This window comes from Mus musculus, chromosome 16 (genome assembly GCF_000001635.26).
Source record: "Mus musculus strain C57BL/6J chromosome 16, GRCm38.p6 C57BL/6J".
Lineage (NCBI taxonomy): Eukaryota > Metazoa > Chordata > Mammalia > Rodentia > Muridae > Mus > Mus musculus.
Genome location: NC_000082.6, coordinates 44,102,276 through 44,121,768, shown reverse-complemented (window position 1 = coordinate 44,121,768; position 19,493 = coordinate 44,102,276). Strand labels below are relative to the sequence as shown.

The 19,493-nt window shown below is 40.9% G+C and overlaps 1 protein-coding gene across 4 annotated transcripts in view; it reads left to right on the top strand.

Annotated features, from left to right (window-relative positions):
- The window catches only part of Atp6v1a (ATPase, H+ transporting, lysosomal V1 subunit A), a 54,301-nt gene that overhangs the window by 17,934 nt on the left and 16,874 nt on the right, over positions 1-19,493 (top strand). For all 4 annotated transcript variants that reach the window (XM_006521721.3, NM_007508.6, NM_001358203.1 and 1 more), the window contains exons 2-8: positions 4,887-4,982; positions 7,027-7,155; positions 10,057-10,271; positions 10,537-10,674; positions 12,123-12,274; positions 13,882-14,044; positions 14,726-14,834. In XM_006521721.3, the coding sequence (XP_006521784.1) occupies positions 4,901-4,982; positions 7,027-7,155; positions 10,057-10,271; positions 10,537-10,674; positions 12,123-12,274; positions 13,882-14,044; positions 14,726-14,834 (988 nt within the window). In that variant the 5' untranslated portion in view covers positions 4,887-4,900. The remainder of the gene's footprint in view (positions 1-4,886; positions 4,983-7,026; positions 7,156-10,056; positions 10,272-10,536; positions 10,675-12,122; positions 12,275-13,881; positions 14,045-14,725; positions 14,835-19,493) is intronic.

The following is a 19,493-nucleotide window of genomic DNA, read 5'->3' as shown; positions in this document are numbered from 1 at the left end:
GGGTTCCCTGAGATGCAGGGTTGGTGGTTGGTGGCTACTTGGGGAGGTTGTTTACTGTTTGTTAGTAGCTGGGATCAAAGAAGAAACAAAAAGAAAGAAATTAGGTTCAAGAACCTTCCTAATTTCTCTCTCTCCTCTGTCCTTGTTTTTTCCTACCTAGTGTTAGGAGGTGAAACTGGGGGGGGGGGATAAAGGGTAGGAAAAAGAAGAACCCCAAAAGTAGCAAAGACCAGCTACAATAGGTCAACAAAATTCCTACAGTGGCGATACTTCTCCAGCCACTGATAAACTCACAAATCCATGTGATCCCCTCCCAATAATCATTGTTCATATATTGGGAGGACTCAGACTATAAATTGTTATTTTAAAAATTACAGAAGATACTGCTTGGCTTCCTGAAGCCTTTAGACGGCCTTTCTATAGCTCAAGAGAACTGAACTGTCTCTAGGAAAGCATTACAGTGTAGACTGATCATCCTTGCTCATCTCCCTAGTTTTCAGGTCACCTCCTGTGAACCACTCTTCCTTTGTCTTCACCATGCATTCATGTAAAGTCAGCCTGTGCTGCTTCTGAGAATACACACATCTCCTATATTATCTGGCTGGTTAAAGGGAAGACTGAGTGTTAAACCATATTTCTGCCTGAAATGGTTGGGAGGGGATCACATGGATTTGTGAGTTTATCAGTGGCTGGAGAAGTATCGCCACTGTAGGAATTTTGTTGACCTATTGTAGCTGGTCTTTGCTACTTTTGGGGTTCTTCTTTTTCCTACCCTTTATCCCCCGCCCCCCCAGTTTCACCTCCTAACACTAGGTAGGAAAAAACAAGGACTTAGAGAGGACAACAGTGCTAGGAGAACCTGACCTCACACCCCACTCCATCCCTTCCCTGCCTTCACAGGCACCTGTAAACACACACACACACACACACACACACACACACACACAGAGAGAGAGGGGGAGAGGGAGGGGAGGGAGGGGGGTGGGAGGGAGAGGGAGAGAGAAAAGCATGCATGTACCATTAAAAATAATAAAAATAAAATTTAAAAGCAGTAGCAGCTGTTGCTGTTACATTAGACATACATTTTAGAAATCGGGCAATCTTGACTTGGATTAGTTAAATTCCTCTCTATACCCCTTTTCTCTCAGGCAGACCAGTGATATATCTTATTTGTCTTACCATAGCTCTATTGGACTCTACAAGTGAAGTAGACTAATCAAAGGAATTTCACCTTTCCAATGCTATAATTTACAAATTTAAAATCAGTCTTTTTGACTCAAAGCCTTGGTCTCTGTCTTCTAAAATAAAGAAGTAATATTCCTTTCCACTTAAACAGAATTTGAAGTCTGTCTTATTTCTATTGCTCTATTTCTAAAGCAGTCGATACAAATATGATGAAATACTTTTTTCTGGCCAAGGAGTGACAGACCATAAAGACTGTCTTTGAGCAAGGAACAACAGAAGGCTCTCAGGAGGATGGACAGGAAATCATGCATAGCCGTTGTGAAAGAAGGCGCTTCTGGAAGTAAATGGCGTCTTCAAAATTGAGATGCTGCTATTCAAGTAACATTGCTACGGCAATGTTTGTGAGCATTTCACAAGGAACACTTGACCAAATGTGTAATTAAATCACAATTCTTGAATAAGTGATAGCATGATTCTTGTTTTTTAGTTAAAGATAAGAGATTTTGACTTGTCTAAGTTTTCCTGCAGCATATCATTAGAGGAACCTAAATGTGATCCCAAGTCAGCTGACTGCAGCACTCATGCTGTTTCCACTTTACTGAGCAGATGATCATGTGTCACAGATACTATACAGGGAAGAACTTAGTCTGCAAGATGACCTCAGTACCTTGTTTACTTCTTTGAAAGTGTGTGTGTGTGTGTGTGTGTGTGTGTGTGTGTGTGTTACACATCACGTGCTTGCAGGACCTCACAGAGTCAGAAAAGACATTGGATTCCATGGAACTGGATTGTAGACAATTGTGAGCTATCATGTGAGTGCTAGGAACGGAACTTGGCTCCATTGTAAGAGCAGTACGTTCTAACCACTAAGCCATCTCTCCAGCCCCTGAAGGAATTTTTTTTTTTTAATGTGTGTATTTGTATGTGTGTTGGTTACCTGTGAAGGCCAAAAGAGGATATCAGGTAATCTTGTCTTTTTTCATTATCTGGTGGTTCCTAGAAAATCTTGTTCTCAGGGATGGGGAGATAGTTCAATTGGTAAAATGTTTGTGATGCAAGGATGAGGACTTGTTCAGTTCTCAGCACCCACCCACCAAAATGTCAGGTGCCATAGCATTCTGGAGGCTGAGACGGGTGAATACCTGGGGCTCAATGGCTGGCCAACCTGAGCAAATCTGTAAGGCCGGGCAGGGTCTCAGGGAAAGACCCTTTCTCAGAGAAGCAAGGTGGACAACTCCTGAGAAACAACACTCAAGACCTACCCTTATCTACTCACAGCTTTTGATACTTTGGCTAAAGGATTACAAACTGTGTATATGGGGTGTGTGGTCCTCTGGCATCTCCACAAATACTGGAAATCCCCCCTCAGTGTTGCTGTACTCAGCAAAGCTCAGGAGTTGGATTTCTTACCTATGTTCTTTTTATCTAGACTCAAGGGTCCTCAAAACTTACTTTCTAACAATTTTTTTGTATATATATGCTTTATCCATATTGCTCTACATTTACCCACATTCTCGACGGTAGAGTCAGTTTCTCTTTTGTTCCCAATACAGTGTTTTATACCTTAATTGAACACCTAAATCATTTTTCTGTGTAGTCCATTTGGGTACACCAGCAAAAAGCTCCTTGAAAATAGTCACGTGCTTAGTTGCAGCTTTTATTCTCTTGCTTTCTTTCACAGGGAGCCTATCCCTTGGGAGGAACAGAGCAAACACTCAGGATATGGAAGTCCACTGACATTCAAGCCTTAGCTAGTGTTTTCAGTCTCTCAGCCTACATGCAGTCTTTCCGGGATTTAATGTGTTAGAGCAACAGCACACAAGCCTTCCCTCCATCACTACTTCCTTCCTTTCATTCACGCAGAGGCCCATAATTGGTATCACCTATCTTTGCATGCTGGGGCCCTATTGTTGCCCTAACGTAAGCTTTTAGACCAGCCAGGCCGGTCTGTTTGCTGTTCCTGAATATTTTATCTCCATTCTCCTATTCTTGACTCATCTGGGTTGCCTTTGCCACTCACTCTTTCCTTGTTTGTACAAATACCAGCTAACCTTCAAGATGGCTTCATTAAACATTGCAGTCTGTGACCATTTACTAAATGTATATGATGTGGCATTTTATTGCTGAATGCCGTAAGACTAATTTTGTGGAATCCATCACCAATTTCCCTTTTTGGTGTTGTTGGTGTGAGCGTTTGTTTTTGTTGTTGTTTGTTTTTAGGCAGGCTCGCTCTGTAGTACAGGGTGGTCTGCAGCTTACTTGGCAGTCCAGGCTGGCTTCAGATGTCATGACAGTCCTCCTGAGTCTGCTTCCCACGTGCTGAGAACACAAGTGTGAGTCAGCAGGCCTGGCTTCTGTTTTCTCTTTGGATATGGGTAGTTGTCCATTGGAGTTTTCAGACTGTACTTCTCTAAAGTAGATGTTGAACTAAGTTTTCTTTTTTTTAAAAGATTTCTCTTTATTTTATGTGTATGAGTATTTGCTTGCATGTATGTGCATCATGTGCATATTTGGTACCCGAGGAAACCCGAAAAGGGTGTCAACCCCCTAAAACTGGAATCACAAACAGTTCTGAGCCGCCATGGGGAACCTGGGAGTTGACCGTGGGTCTTTGCAAGAGCAGGTGCTTTTACCACTCAGCTCTGTCAGGCTCCTCAATTAAACTGCTTCTGTTCTACTAAAAGAAGGAAAGGAAAAGTGCTCAGAGACAAGTGTTAAAGATAGGTATAATATAAAATACATAGTTTGTCCCCCTATGAGAAGTGCTATGATAAGAAACTAAATCATACAAGGGTGGAGCTGAGACTTGGCTCGGTGGTTATAAGCACTTGGTCTTCCCGAAGACCCAGATTTGGTTCCTAGCACCTACACAGTGGCCCACAACTGCTTGTAACTTAAGTTTCAGGGGATCCAATTCCCTCTTCTGGCCTCTGGGGGCCCCAGTTACGTGTGTAGTACGCATACAGAAATTAGGGCAAACACTCAACATTAAAAAATGAATAAAGCATTGAAAAATTAAGGTGGGGGCAATATATTTAAATCAGTGCTTACAGTGGCTCATGAAGAAGGACATTTGAACAGAATCCTAAAGGAAGTACTGGACTGGATAATCTAGCAAAAAGGCTCTCAGACAAAGGCAACAGCCTTTCCAAAGCTCTGAAACTTTATGAATGATCAGAGTAACTGTAGAGGGAATATTGAGGAGGATATGAATAGTAAAAGGATAGATAAATCATCAGGAAATGTTAGTATTTTCTATGGAATATGAAATGTAAACACAGTTTAGTTATTATAACATATACCAGTAGCTTATTTAAGAATGAGGTACTTTTAACTAAATTTTAAGGATTTTATGTTGAGCTGGGTGGTGGTGGTGCACACCTTTAATCCCAGCAGCCCTAGGAGGCAGAGGCAGCCATGTCCCTGGGTTTGAGGAGGACAGCCAGGTCTACAGCACAGTTCCAGGACAGCCAGGTCTACAGCACAGAGAGAAACCCTATCTTGAAATAAACTCCCCCACCCCCACCCCATGTGAGTGTGTGTGTGTGAGAGATGTCGAATTTTATTCTGAAATTGTGTGTGTGTGTGTGAGACGTCGAATTTTATTCTGAAATAGTTTTATGACTTGAGAATATACCATCTATGCTGATTCTTTAGTTTTAGAGTTTGTAACTATGGTTTACTTTCTTCTTTTGCCTCAGGTAAATTTAACACAATGGATTTCTCCAAGCTACCCAAAATCCGAGATGAGGATAAAGAAAGTACATTTGGTTATGTGCATGGAGTCTCAGGGCCTGGTAAGTAATGTGCAGCAGCCGAGAGCAAGGATGCCTCACTGTGATCGGCATCTTTTCAAGGTGCCGTGAGGAGAAGCACAGGTCCTGCCGGTCTACATAAATGGTTTGATTTGTAAGAGCTCACGGTGACTATGAGAGTAAACTAATATGGCCACCATAATGGTCACCAAGCGCTAATCTAATCATGTACCTTTGACGCTTCGTCAGTGATAAGCCACTTTGTGATAGCATGCTTGTTAGGCAAATAAAGCTTACATATTTTTGTTTAATTTGAAATATAAAAGCTTTAAGGTTTATAGCTTTTAGAATACAGTGCCATATGTATAATAAGTTTTCAGTTATTCTCTACTGATTTGAACTTAAATAATGATCTTCAGAGCCTTTCTTGGTATGTTAACTTCTCCTCTGTGATTATACATCTGTCTGAGTAATTTTTCCAGGTATCTCACAGTTACTTGAGAGAAGCCTGATGGCCTGATACTGAGAATAGAAAGTAGTTTTACATTTTATATCCATTTTTGTCAAACCTTGGAACTCTGCTTTTAAAATAACCATCTCATTTCAGTATTTTTTTTTTCTGAATGTCCCACTAATAAATATTGAACTATGGTAGGCTAGGTACAACCTGCTCATTGATACTAAAACATATTTTCCTTTAAGTTTCATACTACAGTCTGCGCCCTGTTCTAACGACAGCGAAGGTGATGTGCCTCCTCGGCAGACTTTTCCTCTGTCGATGAGCTCTGCCTTCTTCTCTCCAAGCTCTCAGTGAGCTTGAACTCACTGGCAAGAAGCAGAGAGTAGCCTTTCGCTGTTCCCCATCTCTCTTCTGATCACAGAAACAGTTTCCCTGTGATGGTGATAGGACAGGTAGATTAAACATGAGAAAGCTTAGGGGAAGAGCAAAGGAACATCAGCCAGCCTAGGGAAAGCGGATGTGAGGACAAACGCCCCAGGCTGTCCCTGGGCCGATGGCTAATTCCCAAGGACTTCTTAATAGACCAGTGGTATCCTTTGAGGTTTATGAAATATGATTCTTAAATTCATTATGTGATATTTCAAGTCATCTTAATTCTTTGTTCTCTAGAGCAAATTAATTAGCATGTTTTCCCACTGCAGTAATGACTATCACATAGTTGTAATCACAGACTATGGAGTAAGAATGGGTTCATTCCTATGCACTTCTACAAATGTAGCAAGCACCCTTCTTCTCCTTCCAGAAAGATAACTTGCTAGACAGCATGGCCTAACAGCAAGCTCTAATTCTGGTGCCTGCTTGTGAAAAAAATATTAAAAATAGAGGGCCTTTCTTACCTGAAGGTTGAAACGGTGGTGGTGGCTGGTTATGAACATCCTATGGTTTGAGAAGAGGAATTATATATGCATGTGTGAGCTACTGGTAGTATCTCATAACAGGATTTCTAGTAGCCTAGGCTGGCTTGAAATCCTGATCCTCCCATCTCTGCTTCTCAGCTGCTAAGGTTGTAGATTCATACCATCTGGCTATGTATAGGGTTTGGTTTTGTTTTGTTTGTTTTTTTAAATACTAGAATGAGAGTTTATTGAAGGTCCTCAGCCAAGGAAACTTTAGAATCAGTGACTTAAAGTAGTAAAAAGTAAAAATCCTGCTTATCTTTCAAGGGATAGCAGCACAGTAAATTGATAATTACTGTATGATGTTTTAAAGCTCTCAATTCCAATGTAAGTGCGTGCTTGTTCGTTGCATGTATGAAAGTGACTTAGGTTGTTCAGAATGAACTCCAGTACTACAAGATGGAGTTTTCATTTAGGACTTCATGTGTTAAAATAGGTTGCTTTTATGTTGCTTTAATCAGTAACTATAGCCTGACAAGGCTATTTTGTTTCCTTCTTTGTATCAATTACTAAAAAGATGTCTATATGTGAAACAGTAAAGGTTATTCCGTGGTAGGGTTTTATTTCTTCCTTAGCAGTAAATGAGAAGGCATGCTAATGGGTGTGTTAGATTTGAAATTAGCTGTAATTATTCATAGAACATAGGATCAACAGTCTCTTGTTCTTTCAGTGGTTACAGCCTGTGACATGGCGGGCGCTGCCATGTACGAGCTGGTGAGAGTGGGGCACAGCGAGCTGGTTGGAGAAATTATTCGATTGGAAGGTGACATGGCCACCATTCAGGTGTATGAAGAAACTTGTATCCTTCTCTGGTCAATTTCCTACCACCTTCTGTGTGTTGGGGGTTAAAAATTTAACACAAAGTAGATGCATGACACAACATGTCATAAAGGAACATATTGAAGGGAGAACTATTGAGAATCTAGTGTTCTTAGTCAAGAAATTAGAAATAACTTTCTGAATGTTTATTGCTCTTAACATTCAGTGTCATAGACTTCACGGAATCCAGTTGGGAATTTGTTTAGAAGTTTCATATTGCAGAAGAAAGCATAAATAGGATAATGATATTGGCTCATGTGTTCAAAATTACCCAGTCATGATTTTTATTTAAGATAATAAATACATATAGATCCTTCACCATTCTCAATCTTTAACAAATAATATAGCTTTAGCACTAAGAAATCCTTAGTATTGCTACAATATTGATTTTTAAGAATAATATCTATTTCTAATTTTCTGTGAAAAACTGAGGAGGGGGCTTACAAGATGCTCTACCTCAGCACGAGAGGTGCTTGGTGCCAGGCCCGGCAGGGTGAGTCTGATGGATCCCTGTAGGTCATGCAAAGAGGGAGGAGGAAAATGATGGGGCATGGCTGTCCTCTCCTCCCAGGTCTGTACTCTGCTACGGAGTAGACAAACACTAAATGTTTATTGTCAATAAAAATAAAGTGTAAAGAAATGCAAGCCTTACAGGTCTTTTGGAAATGCATATGTCTTTGACACAACTCTCAGGGTCAGCATTAATTCTTGGGGTTTTAGCATATTTTGTTTTTATTGCTGCTCTAACAAGAATGCTTGGAGGTAACTGCTCCCCTGTAGGAGTAGTAGGTGCTAACGTAAAAGTCATCTAAAAAGGAAATTAGACATCTCTGTGTTCATGTGTGTGCAGCCACACGTGCATGTGGAGGCCAGAAAACAGTCCTGCATGCCAGTCAACGTGATGTTTGAGACGAGAGCTCTCATAGTGCATGGAGCGTGGGAAATAAGCTAGACTTGCTGGCTGTCCAGCCCTGAGAATCTGGTTCAGGCTACCCAGGGCTGAGGTTGGGAGACTATGCTTTTTAACATGGTTTCTAGAGATTAAATTCATACATGCTTGCAAGGCAAGCACTTTAGTAGCTGAGCTATCACCCTGACCCCAAATTGGAAGCCTCTAGGCATGAAATCATGGCTAAAAACGAGTTTGGGGTGTGTGTGTGTTTATTGTTCCACCTTTATCTGCTGTCTAGTCACTTGATGACTAGGTGGGAATTAAACACAGAACCACATACATGCCAAGCATGCATTCAAGTACTGAGCTACCTCACGGTGCCACAGTTACTCTCTTCTTCGTGTGGTTTGTAGACTTAAGTTAATGAAAGTGTATGCAGTGATAAGACTCCCTACATTTTATGGCCTCTGTTTGTCTGACTTCAAGACACAAATGACCTCTTTGCTTTTGTTACTTATAATTATTGAGTATTCTTCTGTACTTCTAGGTTTGCCTTAGCATATAAAATAATGGGTTTCATTAAGGCATTTTTATACACATATACTTTGTTCTAGTTTAAATCATGTATCTTAGCAAATACAAGTAAGTATTTGTCCTTTCTTCCCATAAGGTAGCATATTATATAAAGTATTCTGTATACCTTTTTACCTTTTTTTTTTATTTCTTGGTTTTTTTGTTTGTTTGTTTGTTTGTTTTCGAGACAGGGTTTCTCTGTGTAGATCTGGCTGTCCCGGAACTCACTTTGTAGACCAGGCTGGCCTTGAACTCAGAAATCCACCTGCTTCTGCCTCCCGAGTGCTCCTTTTTACCTTTTTAAGATATTTGGATTGCAGAAGATGAAGATAATATGATAAATATAGTAAAATGTTAATGATGCAATCTAGAGATACAGGCATGGTTTTGGAGAAATTCTTTGAACTTGGTTGTAGGATTTTTAAAAATTCCTATTAGATACTGATAATAAAAATATGTGTTTTGGAGACCTTTCTTTGGAGACTAGAATTCATAGAAGTTCTTACTCCTTTTTTATAGGTATATATAATTCCAGAATACTGTATTATCATGATTTAGTAATCAATTAATAATATAAGCTTTGATGATTTATAGTCTTTCTTTTAAATAGTACTACAGTGTAAGCATTTTTACTTTTGAAAGATATTCCTAAATTAATCTGTGACTGTTTATTATTTGTACTATCAACAAATATAAAACAAAGTATTTCACTGTCTACTCACCTTTCTAAAGAATTTCTCAACTTTTAAAATTTTTTGTCTATATCGAAGACTGCTCTTCAGTAGTATGGTCAAATTATGAGTTAAGGAGAGGTTTTTGCTTCTGTTCTTAAACCTGTGACTCCCAAACTGTGCAGAGGCATTGGGCAGCTGCAGCAGGCTCAGGTGGTGACCATGACCACGTCATCTCACACCAGAACATTAGACACTTAATGTTAGACTGCTTAGCCACTGAAAGTAGGCTGTCCATTGCATTCTCGTCAGTGGCATTGTGAGTGTTTGTGAAGCTGAGCTGAAATCCAAGGAGGCCGAAGTAAGCAGGTAGTAAGTTTCCAATCATACTCAGTTATACGGTGTCCAAAAGCGCATGTACCCTTCTGTTCATTACAACTGTGGCTGTCTAGGACTGAAATTGATCCTTCCTCTTTTCAGTTTACACACCATGCTGTCACTGATAGTCAGTTGTTAGCATATACATATTGATTAAACTCTCTGGATATGGTTATTTAATAACTAGAAGTATTAGGTATATATTTTGTCCTTAGAGACTGAAAAATATTGCTGAAGTATCAAAGATCTGGGAAACCTTGGGAAGTTTTTATATCTTCTTAAATGCCATTTCCCTTTTAAACTGATATTTCCTATTAATAATATCTTCAAACTTTTGTTTTAAGTTTTCCTTAACTGCTCTTCCTAGCTGGTGTCTCTGTTGGAGACCCCGTACTCCGCACTGGTAAACCTCTCTCGGTCGAGCTGGGTCCCGGGATTATGGGAGCCATTTTTGATGGTATACAGAGACCTCTGTCGGATATCAGCAGTCAGACCCAAAGTATCTACATCCCCAGAGGAGTCAATGTGTCTGCTCTCAGCAGAGATATCAAATGGGAGTTTATACCCAGCAAAAACCTACGGGTATGTCTGAGTAACCAGAAATTCCTAAAATGGGTAAAAGAATATGAAATGAAATGTGCATTTAGTGAACTGTTTTAGTCTTAGTACAAATAAATATAAATCATGGATCTGCTGTCTAATATTTAGTGTACTTAATTTACTCTAGAACTAATGCTTTCTTTATAAGTTAGGCAAATGATTTAAATTACTAAAGTAAGGGTATGTCTACCTGGGTTTTTGAATGTTTTGTTTTGTTTTAGAACACTAAATAGCATTTGTTCCTTAGGTTGGTAGTCATATCACTGGTGGAGACATTTATGGGATTGTCAATGAGAACTCCCTCATCAAACACAAAATCATGTTGCCCCCACGTAACAGAGGAAGCGTGACTTACATCGCGCCGCCTGGGAATTATGATGCATCCGTAAGTACTGTTTGGGCTTTGTTCTGTAGCAGCCTGCTCGTACATGGCAGTTAACACTTTAGTGCCCTAGAACTGCAAAGCCTCTCTAATGTGTAAGTTCTGAGTGAGTCCTGTTTTATTTATTTATTCTCTCATTTTACTTACTTTTGTGATGGTAGGGAACAAATCCAGAGGCTCGCATATGCTAGGTAATCACTCTACCACTGAGCTATGTCACTTTTAAGGGTAATTTTGTTTTGACCTGGACTTGAGAATACAAGAACAAGAATATACCTTCTTGTTCTTAATAAGAACTATGATATTTTTCTGTCTTCTTAACTGATGGGTTTGCCTAAATCTCATACTCACTATGCTTAGAATAGACATGATTTTAACTGTCAATCAGGATTCACATAGTTAATTATATAGTGGATTGTGTGAATTCTTAAGTGTATCATTTGTAACTTAGTTTATTAATTTTATTTATAGTCACAGAGTCAGATAATAGAGTCATAGCAGTCTTGGCATATATTTTTATTGGCATATAATTTTATCGAGAAGACCATGATAACATGTAATGTCCTCGTAGTAAAATGCAATAAGCAGTTTTTCAAAAGTATTTACAAAAAGAAATGTGTGCTTTATAACATGTAGAGAACACACGTCAGTTTGAGGTTCTAGAACAGCTGTCTAGACTTGTTCACCAGCTTAGAGACTCACGCATCCCAGAGGAGTTGCCCGAGAGTACAGAAGTCATGTTTTCACCAGACTACAGGTTTCTCCTGGAATTTAGAGTAACTTGTAAATGCTTTAAACAGTCTCAGTGTCATATTATCACTTCCTTTTAAAAATATTAATAAAAAATAAAAATAATATTAAATATTTTGGGGCTTTTGGCATGTATTTCCAAATTGGAGCAATATAATTGTTACAGTAAAACAGGGTGAAAAGAATGTGTGAAACTTCCACTTTTCCCTGATCCGGGGAGTACGTGTAGCCCTGAGGACTTAGCTGTCATACTTGTCCAGTACTTAGCTGTCATCCATGTGCAGTACTTAGCTGTCATCCATGTGCAGTACTTAGCTGTCATCCATGTGCAGTACTTAGCTGTCATCCATGTGCAGTACTTAGCTGTCTTCCATGTGCAGTACTTAGCTGTCTTCTATGTGCAGTACTTAGCTGTCATCCATGTGCAGTGTATGTAGCTATTTATTACTTGATGTGCTCCTTTCCACAAACCTCCTACCATACTTTATATCAGTCAGTGAGACAGTGATATATCCAGAAAAAAAGAAATGCGGCCATATGTAAAGACACATAGTAAAAACTATACATCTCCCTTCTTGCTTATAAAAGCAGCCTTTTGTCTGCAAGCGACCCTGGCATTTCTTACTTACAGTTTGCAGGAAGAATGATTCACAGATTTAGCTCCTTTTAAGGTTGTATCGTTTGTTGGTTTGTTTTAACAGGATGTCGTCCTGGAGCTTGAGTTTGAAGGTGTGAAGGAGAAGTTCAGCATGGTCCAAGTGTGGCCTGTGCGGCAGGTGCGGCCTGTCACTGAGAAGCTGCCCGCCAATCACCCCTTGCTTACTGGCCAGAGAGTCCTCGATGCCCTTTTCCCGTAAGTTTACTGTCTCCCACCATTTGTCCCCAAGGCCTCACTGCTCTTACTGGAGGCTCTTTGGGCTGCTCTTACTGTTTCTTTCCCACAGAGATCTCTGTGCTTTCATTTCCTTACTGCTCATTGTGTCCTGTCTCTGTGTCCTTCCCTATTTAGAATATACTCCACAGGCTGACTCTTAGGAAGAGTTCCTCATAGTATAATAAAACTTTGTATTTTGCCAGGACTCTCCTGGCAGCATCCCAGCTGTGGATCCGTTCAGCTGTCCCCTCCTGCTTTGCACACACCACTGAGGAAAACCAGATGAGCCGTAGAAATTGATTTCTGCCCACGCTGCTGTGTCCTCCCAGCTGCTTCATGCTTCTCTGTTTATTTCAGATATTCAACTCCACGCCTCCTCCTTCCCCTTTCTCCTTTACTGAGCAATCAGAGACTATGAAGTTTCACCCCTTTTGGGGTTTATCACATTTCTGGGCTCCTCAAGTGTGTCTCCCTCTTCTGCCACTTCTCATCAGTCTCCTGTCTAATGAGAGAGAAAGAAAGGGAAGAGAAGAGGAGGGGGGCGGGGTTGGAGTTTTATCCTTTCTGTGTGTCCCTGCAATCTCCTGAGAATACACATGACAGCAGCGCCTCTCCTCTGACCCATGGGAACTCTGTCTTGCCCTTAACATTGCTGATTCCCTGAACTGGGCAATACATTTTTAACTTGTCACAACTTTGAATATTGCCTTGTCATCTCCCCACCCTCCCCTTTCTCATCTATTCCAACTCCTGTAAGCTTCGGTATTTCTTAGGTTTCTCTCCTGTAATACACTCTGCCCTCATCCAAACCTTAGCTCTTTGAGGATGGCCTTATCACTCTTCCTGACTAAAGTAAACTTTATGGTAAGATGTAAGTTTCCTATATACCCTTTTCTACCCCTTATGAAGCAGATACGCTTCGTACGTGGTTTATAGTTTTAATTCGTGTGTTGTCTTTAGTGAACAGGCTTGTCCAAGCATGAGTGTCATCAGGGCTATTTTGTTATCTCCCTGTATTCATACAGCTTCATAAGACACTTCCTCAGGTGTCTATGGAACGCACTTTCACTTTCCAACCACTGTAAGTGATAAAGATGGTTAATCATAATAAAATACTTGTCTTTTGTTATTTTGAGATAGTGTATCACTCTGTACCTCAGACTTGAGCAATTCAAGCTAGCCTTCAGTTCATCGGTAACCCTACTGCCTCAGCCTCCCGAATGCTGGGACTATAGGCAAGAACTGCCACATCCATCTTTTCTTTTTTTTTTAAGACATACTTTCTCTATGTAGTGCTGGAACTCACCATGTAGACCAGGCTGGCCTCAGACTCACAGAGATCCACCTGCCTCTGCCTCATGAGTGCTGGGATAAAAGGCGTGCAGCACCACACCTGGCTTATAGCCACCTTAAGACATATGCTATTAGGCACAAATGAGCTGCTAATAATTATGTTAATATATTCTATGTGTATAGAAATGTTTCAGAGTATTTTTACATCAGTTGCCTACTTTGTTTAGCAGTATACATTAGCAAGCTAGCAGCATAATAAACATTTCTTTTAATTTTTGTTTGTTGTCCTTCAGGTGTGTTCAGGGAGGAACTACTGCTATCCCAGGCGCCTTTGGCTGTGGAAAGACTGTGATTTCCCAGTCTCTATCCAAGTACTCCAACAGTGACGTCATCATCTATGTCGGCTGCGGTGAGAGAGGCAACGAGATGTCAGAAGTTCTCCGCGACTTCCCTGAGGTCCGTCTCTAGAGAACTCCAAATAATCGTCTAGAGGAGACGCAGCATGTCAGCATCGCTGACAACAGTTTATGCTCCATGGCAAAGAGTGCTGCATTCAGTTGTCAAGATGCTCTCAAAGAATTTTAAATTAATATTTTTCATTAATCCGTATATTTTTAAAAAGGAAAAATGAATTTTTCAAAGTCAGACACCTAGAATTTTCTCTTCTTTGTTCTCACTTAAGAGAAAAGTAAGATGGATAAAAGAAAAAACATTTATATTTTAACTGGGTATGGTGGCCTGTAATTCCTGTACTTGGGAGGCTGAGCCAGAAGGGTCAGTTCAGGGCTAGCCTGGACCATGTGAGACACTGTCTAAAAAACAAACCCTAAGAAACTGACCGTTTAAATGTGAAGCTTTTCGTGGGCTCTGTGATCTAGGTTACTGTAGTAACATGTCCTTTTTCATGAAATAATGGATTTCCTTTGTCCATTTGAAATGTCCAAATGAGATTGCCTGTTTGTCAGACAGTGCTGTGGGACAGGGCAGGGAGGTTGGCATGATGGGGATAGTCCTAGGGAATTGTGACGAAAGGATTAAACAGAAACAAGTTGTAGTCTTTGTAAGTGGGGGGAAATGTAAAATGTTAGAGTTACACTGAGACTGGAGCTCACGCACTAACGGATTTCCCACCCGTAGCTCACCATGGAGGTTGATGGGAAAGTAGAGTCCATCATGAAGAGGACAGCGCTGGTAGCCAACACCTCCAACATGCCTGTGGCTGCGAGAGAGGCCTCCATCTACACTGGTGAGTCTGGGGCTGGGAGAGAAGAGTTTAACACCAGCACCCAGCTTTTCTTTCCCAAGAACGTCATCTCTAAAAAAACCCTATGCAATCACTTTCCTGGCTTTTAAGAACTATCTGATTTATTATATGTATCATGAGAACAAGTCAACAACATTTTTTAAAAGATTGTATGGGCAAGAGGCTGTGTGGAGTATATTATGTCACATGTCTGTGCCCTTAGAGAACAGAGAGGATGTCAAGTCCTGGAGCTGGAATTACAGGCAGTTATGAGCTATCTATCCAGCTTGGTTCTGTGGACAGAGCTGCAGAAGCTCCTAACCTCTGAGCCATCTCCAGACCCAAACGTAAGATGTGTGTTGAGCTGCCCCAAAGGGTGGTGTTGTCTCTTCACTGCTCCTCTCCCTCACCTCCCCTGTACACCCACCCTGCCTCTGCTGCTGTGGTTGAGCACATTCGAGGTAAGCACTCCTGAGCTGCACCCAAGCTTCCAGCTCGCTCTCTCTCTTTCTCTCTCTCTCTGTCTGTCTGTCTGTCTGTCTGTCTTTCTCTCTCTCTTCTTGGTTTTTTCAAAACAGGGTTTCTCTGTGTAGCCCTGGCTGTCCTGGAACTCACTCTGTAGACCAGGCTGCTCTTGAACTCAGAAATCCGCCTGCCTCTGCCTCCCAAGTGCTGGGATTAAAGGAGTGCGCCACCACGCCCAGCTGCCTCCAGGTCTCTTTTTTTTTTTTTTTTTTTTTTCACATGGGTAAGCATTTTCAGGGCTTTCTTTTTTTTTTTTTTTTTAATTAGGTATTTTCCTCGTTTACATTTTCAATGCTATCCCAAAGGTCCCCCATACCCACCCCCCCCCCCAATCCCCTACCCACCCACTCCCCCTTTTTGGCCCTGGCGTTCCCCTGTACTGGGGCATATAAAGTTTGCAAGTCCAATGGGCCTCTCTTTGCAGTGATGGCCGACTAGGCCATCTTTTGATACATATGCAGCTAAAGACAAGAGCTCCCGGGTACTGGTTAGTTCATATTGTTGTTCCACCTATAGGGTTGCAGTTCCCTTTAGCTCCTTGGGTAATTTCTCTAGCTCCTCCATTAGGGGCCGTGTGACCCATCCAATAGCTGACTGTGATCATCCACTTCTGTGTTTGCTAGGCCCCGGCATAGTCTCACAAGAGAGAGCTATATCTGGGTCCTTTCAGTGAAATCTTGCTAGTGTATGCAATGGTGTCAGCATTTGGAAGCTGATTATGGGATGTATCCCTGCATATGGCAATCACTAGATGGGCCTCCAGGTCTCTTAATGCTCATAAAACAATGTATTTATCTTCTTAATTGTATCATTTACCTGTATTTTAACATTGTACTATATGTAAGTATAGTTATGTGCCTATGACGTACTATTTTTAGGGGCTATAAAAGATAAGAAATGTGCTGTGTTGCACACTTTTCATCTTTGCTCCCTCAGCCTCAGTGCTTAGGACCTTCGTTTTGCCTTTTTTAGGAATTATTAACTCTCTACTTTATTCTAGAAATAGAGAGCCAGTATTATTTAGACTTTGGCCTTCCCTAAATGGAGCCAGTGTTCCCTGTGGCTAGCTTCTTGATTTCTGGTTTTATTCTATGTCCTTTGGAAGTTTCTGCAAGAAAGACTCACAAAATCTTCATTTTCCTTGAACTCTTGCTTTCTTCATAAGTTTCCAAGTTTTTTTTCCCCCTTTGCCTTTAACAGTTGTGTTTCTGAACTAAAATTATTGGTAGTTTTTGTAGCCTGGTAGTTTTTACTAACATGTGTTGACTTTCATAGACTTCATGATTTATGATCTACTGGGGTAATATAGTAATACTTACTTTTTTCATTTTTGAAGCAGAAGGAATGCCTACCCAAACCGCAAGAGTGGTTTGGCTGAGAACAAATTTCTTGGATCAGTGATATTTTCCTGAGAACACTTATTCAAGCAGGCAACATTGGGAGCACAAATCTGAGAATGATTTTCCCCCTTGTAGAAGTAACTTTTCTTGGTCCGGAGAATTTCTCTTTAAATTTAAGTCTCATAGCTTTCTTAGGATATTTGGCATTGTTGATAGCTTAGATACGTCTTTCTCAGACATGAACCGTGTCAGTCTCTGAATTTGTTTTTTATTTTGAAAGACTTGAGAATTTTATCTGCAACCTTTTCTTCCATTAGACATACTAGAGCCCTTCTGATCACCATTTCCTATGCTGTGTTTTATTTAGACTTTCATGTGTCCGTTCCTAGTATTGCCTCTACTGAAGCCTACACTTCCACACTGGTTTGACTTTTCTTCTGGGTACTTGCCTGTGACCACACTTTCGTCTGTTCCTTGGCAGGCTCTTTCGCCACCGTGTACTTCCTTCTGCATTGTTTTCATTTACCCACCTGGGACCATTATTCATCTTTGTAAGATGGGTGGAACTGGCGGTGGCTGGTGCAGGAGAGCAGGAATTCTTCATGGTTACTTGTGAAATTTGTTACGGCACGCAGTTGTGTAATTATTTTACTGTTTCTCTTCAGTGAACAGTTGGTAGTGCGTCCTTTGTCCTCCCCCGGCCTCACCCAAGCTGTGTAATGCAGACAGGGAGTGCCTGCGTGTGCTGTGTTGCACCTCCATCTTCCTATGTCTCCTCCATGCCAACCTGGGCCCGAGGACCTCCTGCTCTGGACATTCTGCTCCGTAGCATGTGTGCTCAGTGTGCCAGTTTGCAGCAGCTTAATACACTCTTTTGTTATAACTGAGGAAAGGGGGAAGAAAGTGGCACATTCATGTACTATTGAAGACGGGAAAGCTACCGCTCTCCAGATGGCTGCCCTGTCCTTTATATGGAGAGAGCAGAAGCATCTTTTTTTTTTTTTTTTAAGATACTTGTATTTTAAATTAAGGGGTGACATTACATGAGTGCAGTGCCTGCAGAGTCCAGAAGAGGGCATTAGACCCCTCGGAGCTGGAGCTAAGGGCACCCGGCTGGTGCTGGAGCCTGAAACGGGCTCTGCGAGGGCCATAATAAGTGCTCTTAACTGCTGCACTGTCTCTCCAGCCTCAGTAATAGTAATCTAACCAGTACCTTTGTGATGGTTATGGCTTAACTCTGATAGCCATTCAAGTGGTGTGGTAACTGTGAGAAAGTTTGCCTCTCATCATCCTGAAGCAACTGAAGTGCCTAGCACCTGGATGGATGATTGACGTTTTAACAGTTCTTGCTTTGTTACATTCTAGTCGGTCTGTAACGCGTGATGGACTAAGCCCTTTCCTGTGTTCATTAACCATCTTATAAACTACCTGCTGTCACTTTTCCTTTTGGAGGGTAGTTGTCTTTCATATTGATTTATACAGGCTCTTTGATCAATGACGATAAGTGCTCCTTTTGAATCTGTGAGTGCGACTCAGTTTGTCTTTTGACCCCTCACCCTGTGCTAGGGACCAAACCCCAGAACTCATAAGTGCTAAGCAGGCACATTACCCTCCATCTTTTTTGTTTCTGTGTTTGGTTGGTTGGTTGGTTTTGGTCTGAGTTATTGGTTGTTTTTATTTTTGGCTTTTCTTTGTAGGCACTGAAAAGTGTATGGAGGTGATTAGCGAGCCTTGGTTACTCGTGTCTATTTATGTTTTCTACAGAGCATCTAATATGAATGTACAGATGTTGGTAGCATTTCATCATAGACCTAAAACACATCTGTGCTTGTATTAAAAACTCTGTTCTAGAGGCCGGAGAGATGGCTCAGGGGATAAGAGACCTGGCTGCTCATCCAGAGGTCCTCAGTTCAATCCCCAGCAACCACACGGTGGCTCACAACCATGTGTAATGGGATCTGATGCCCTCTTCTGGCACACAGGTGTACATGCAGATAGAGCACTCATATATAAATAAATAAATCTTAAATGTAAAAAGAAATCTGTTCTAAATATTACATTAGAATATCTGGTGTATTTTTATTGTTTTTAAGCCTAAATATTAAGTTCTTTAAGGCTTGTTTTTAAAACCACTTTATACTTAGTGTTTTTATTCTGAGTCATGGCGTGCTACATTATAAAGTATTGGTTTCCAGTGACTTTTTCTCTTTTCTCATGAGCTTGTTTTATTCTTGCTAAAAGAAAAGTTGGGACATTAGGTGACTCTGACAATATAGACTATTGTTTATAGACTATAGACAACATGTGACTATATGTTTCTATTGTCTTGGAGTTGTATATAATATTTATATGTATTTTATCTCCTTTAGTATATGACAAGTATATAGGGTAGGAGTTACTCCATTTTAATAGATTAGAATCCTATATTGGGAAGGTTTGGCTGACATAAACAACAAGACCCAGACAGTTCATTTTTTGGTGTTTACTGTATAGGACAGGCCTGGGTCTGCATATCAGAGACTTAGAGACTTGAGGATGTCTCGAGCATGTGTGATGTATGCTGCAGACAAGATGTGCTTGGAGATGTATTTCTGGATTAATTATATAAACAGAGAGCAGGGCATAAAACCTTTTCCTGTGGAGAGTAGGTTCAGCTATGGCACACGCCTTAAGTCCCAGCATTTAGGGAGGCACAGGCAGGTAGATCTCTGAGTGTGAGGCCAGCCTGGTCTACAGAGTGAGTTCTAGGACAGTTAGGGCTACACAGAGAAGCCCTGTCTCAAACACACAACCCCCA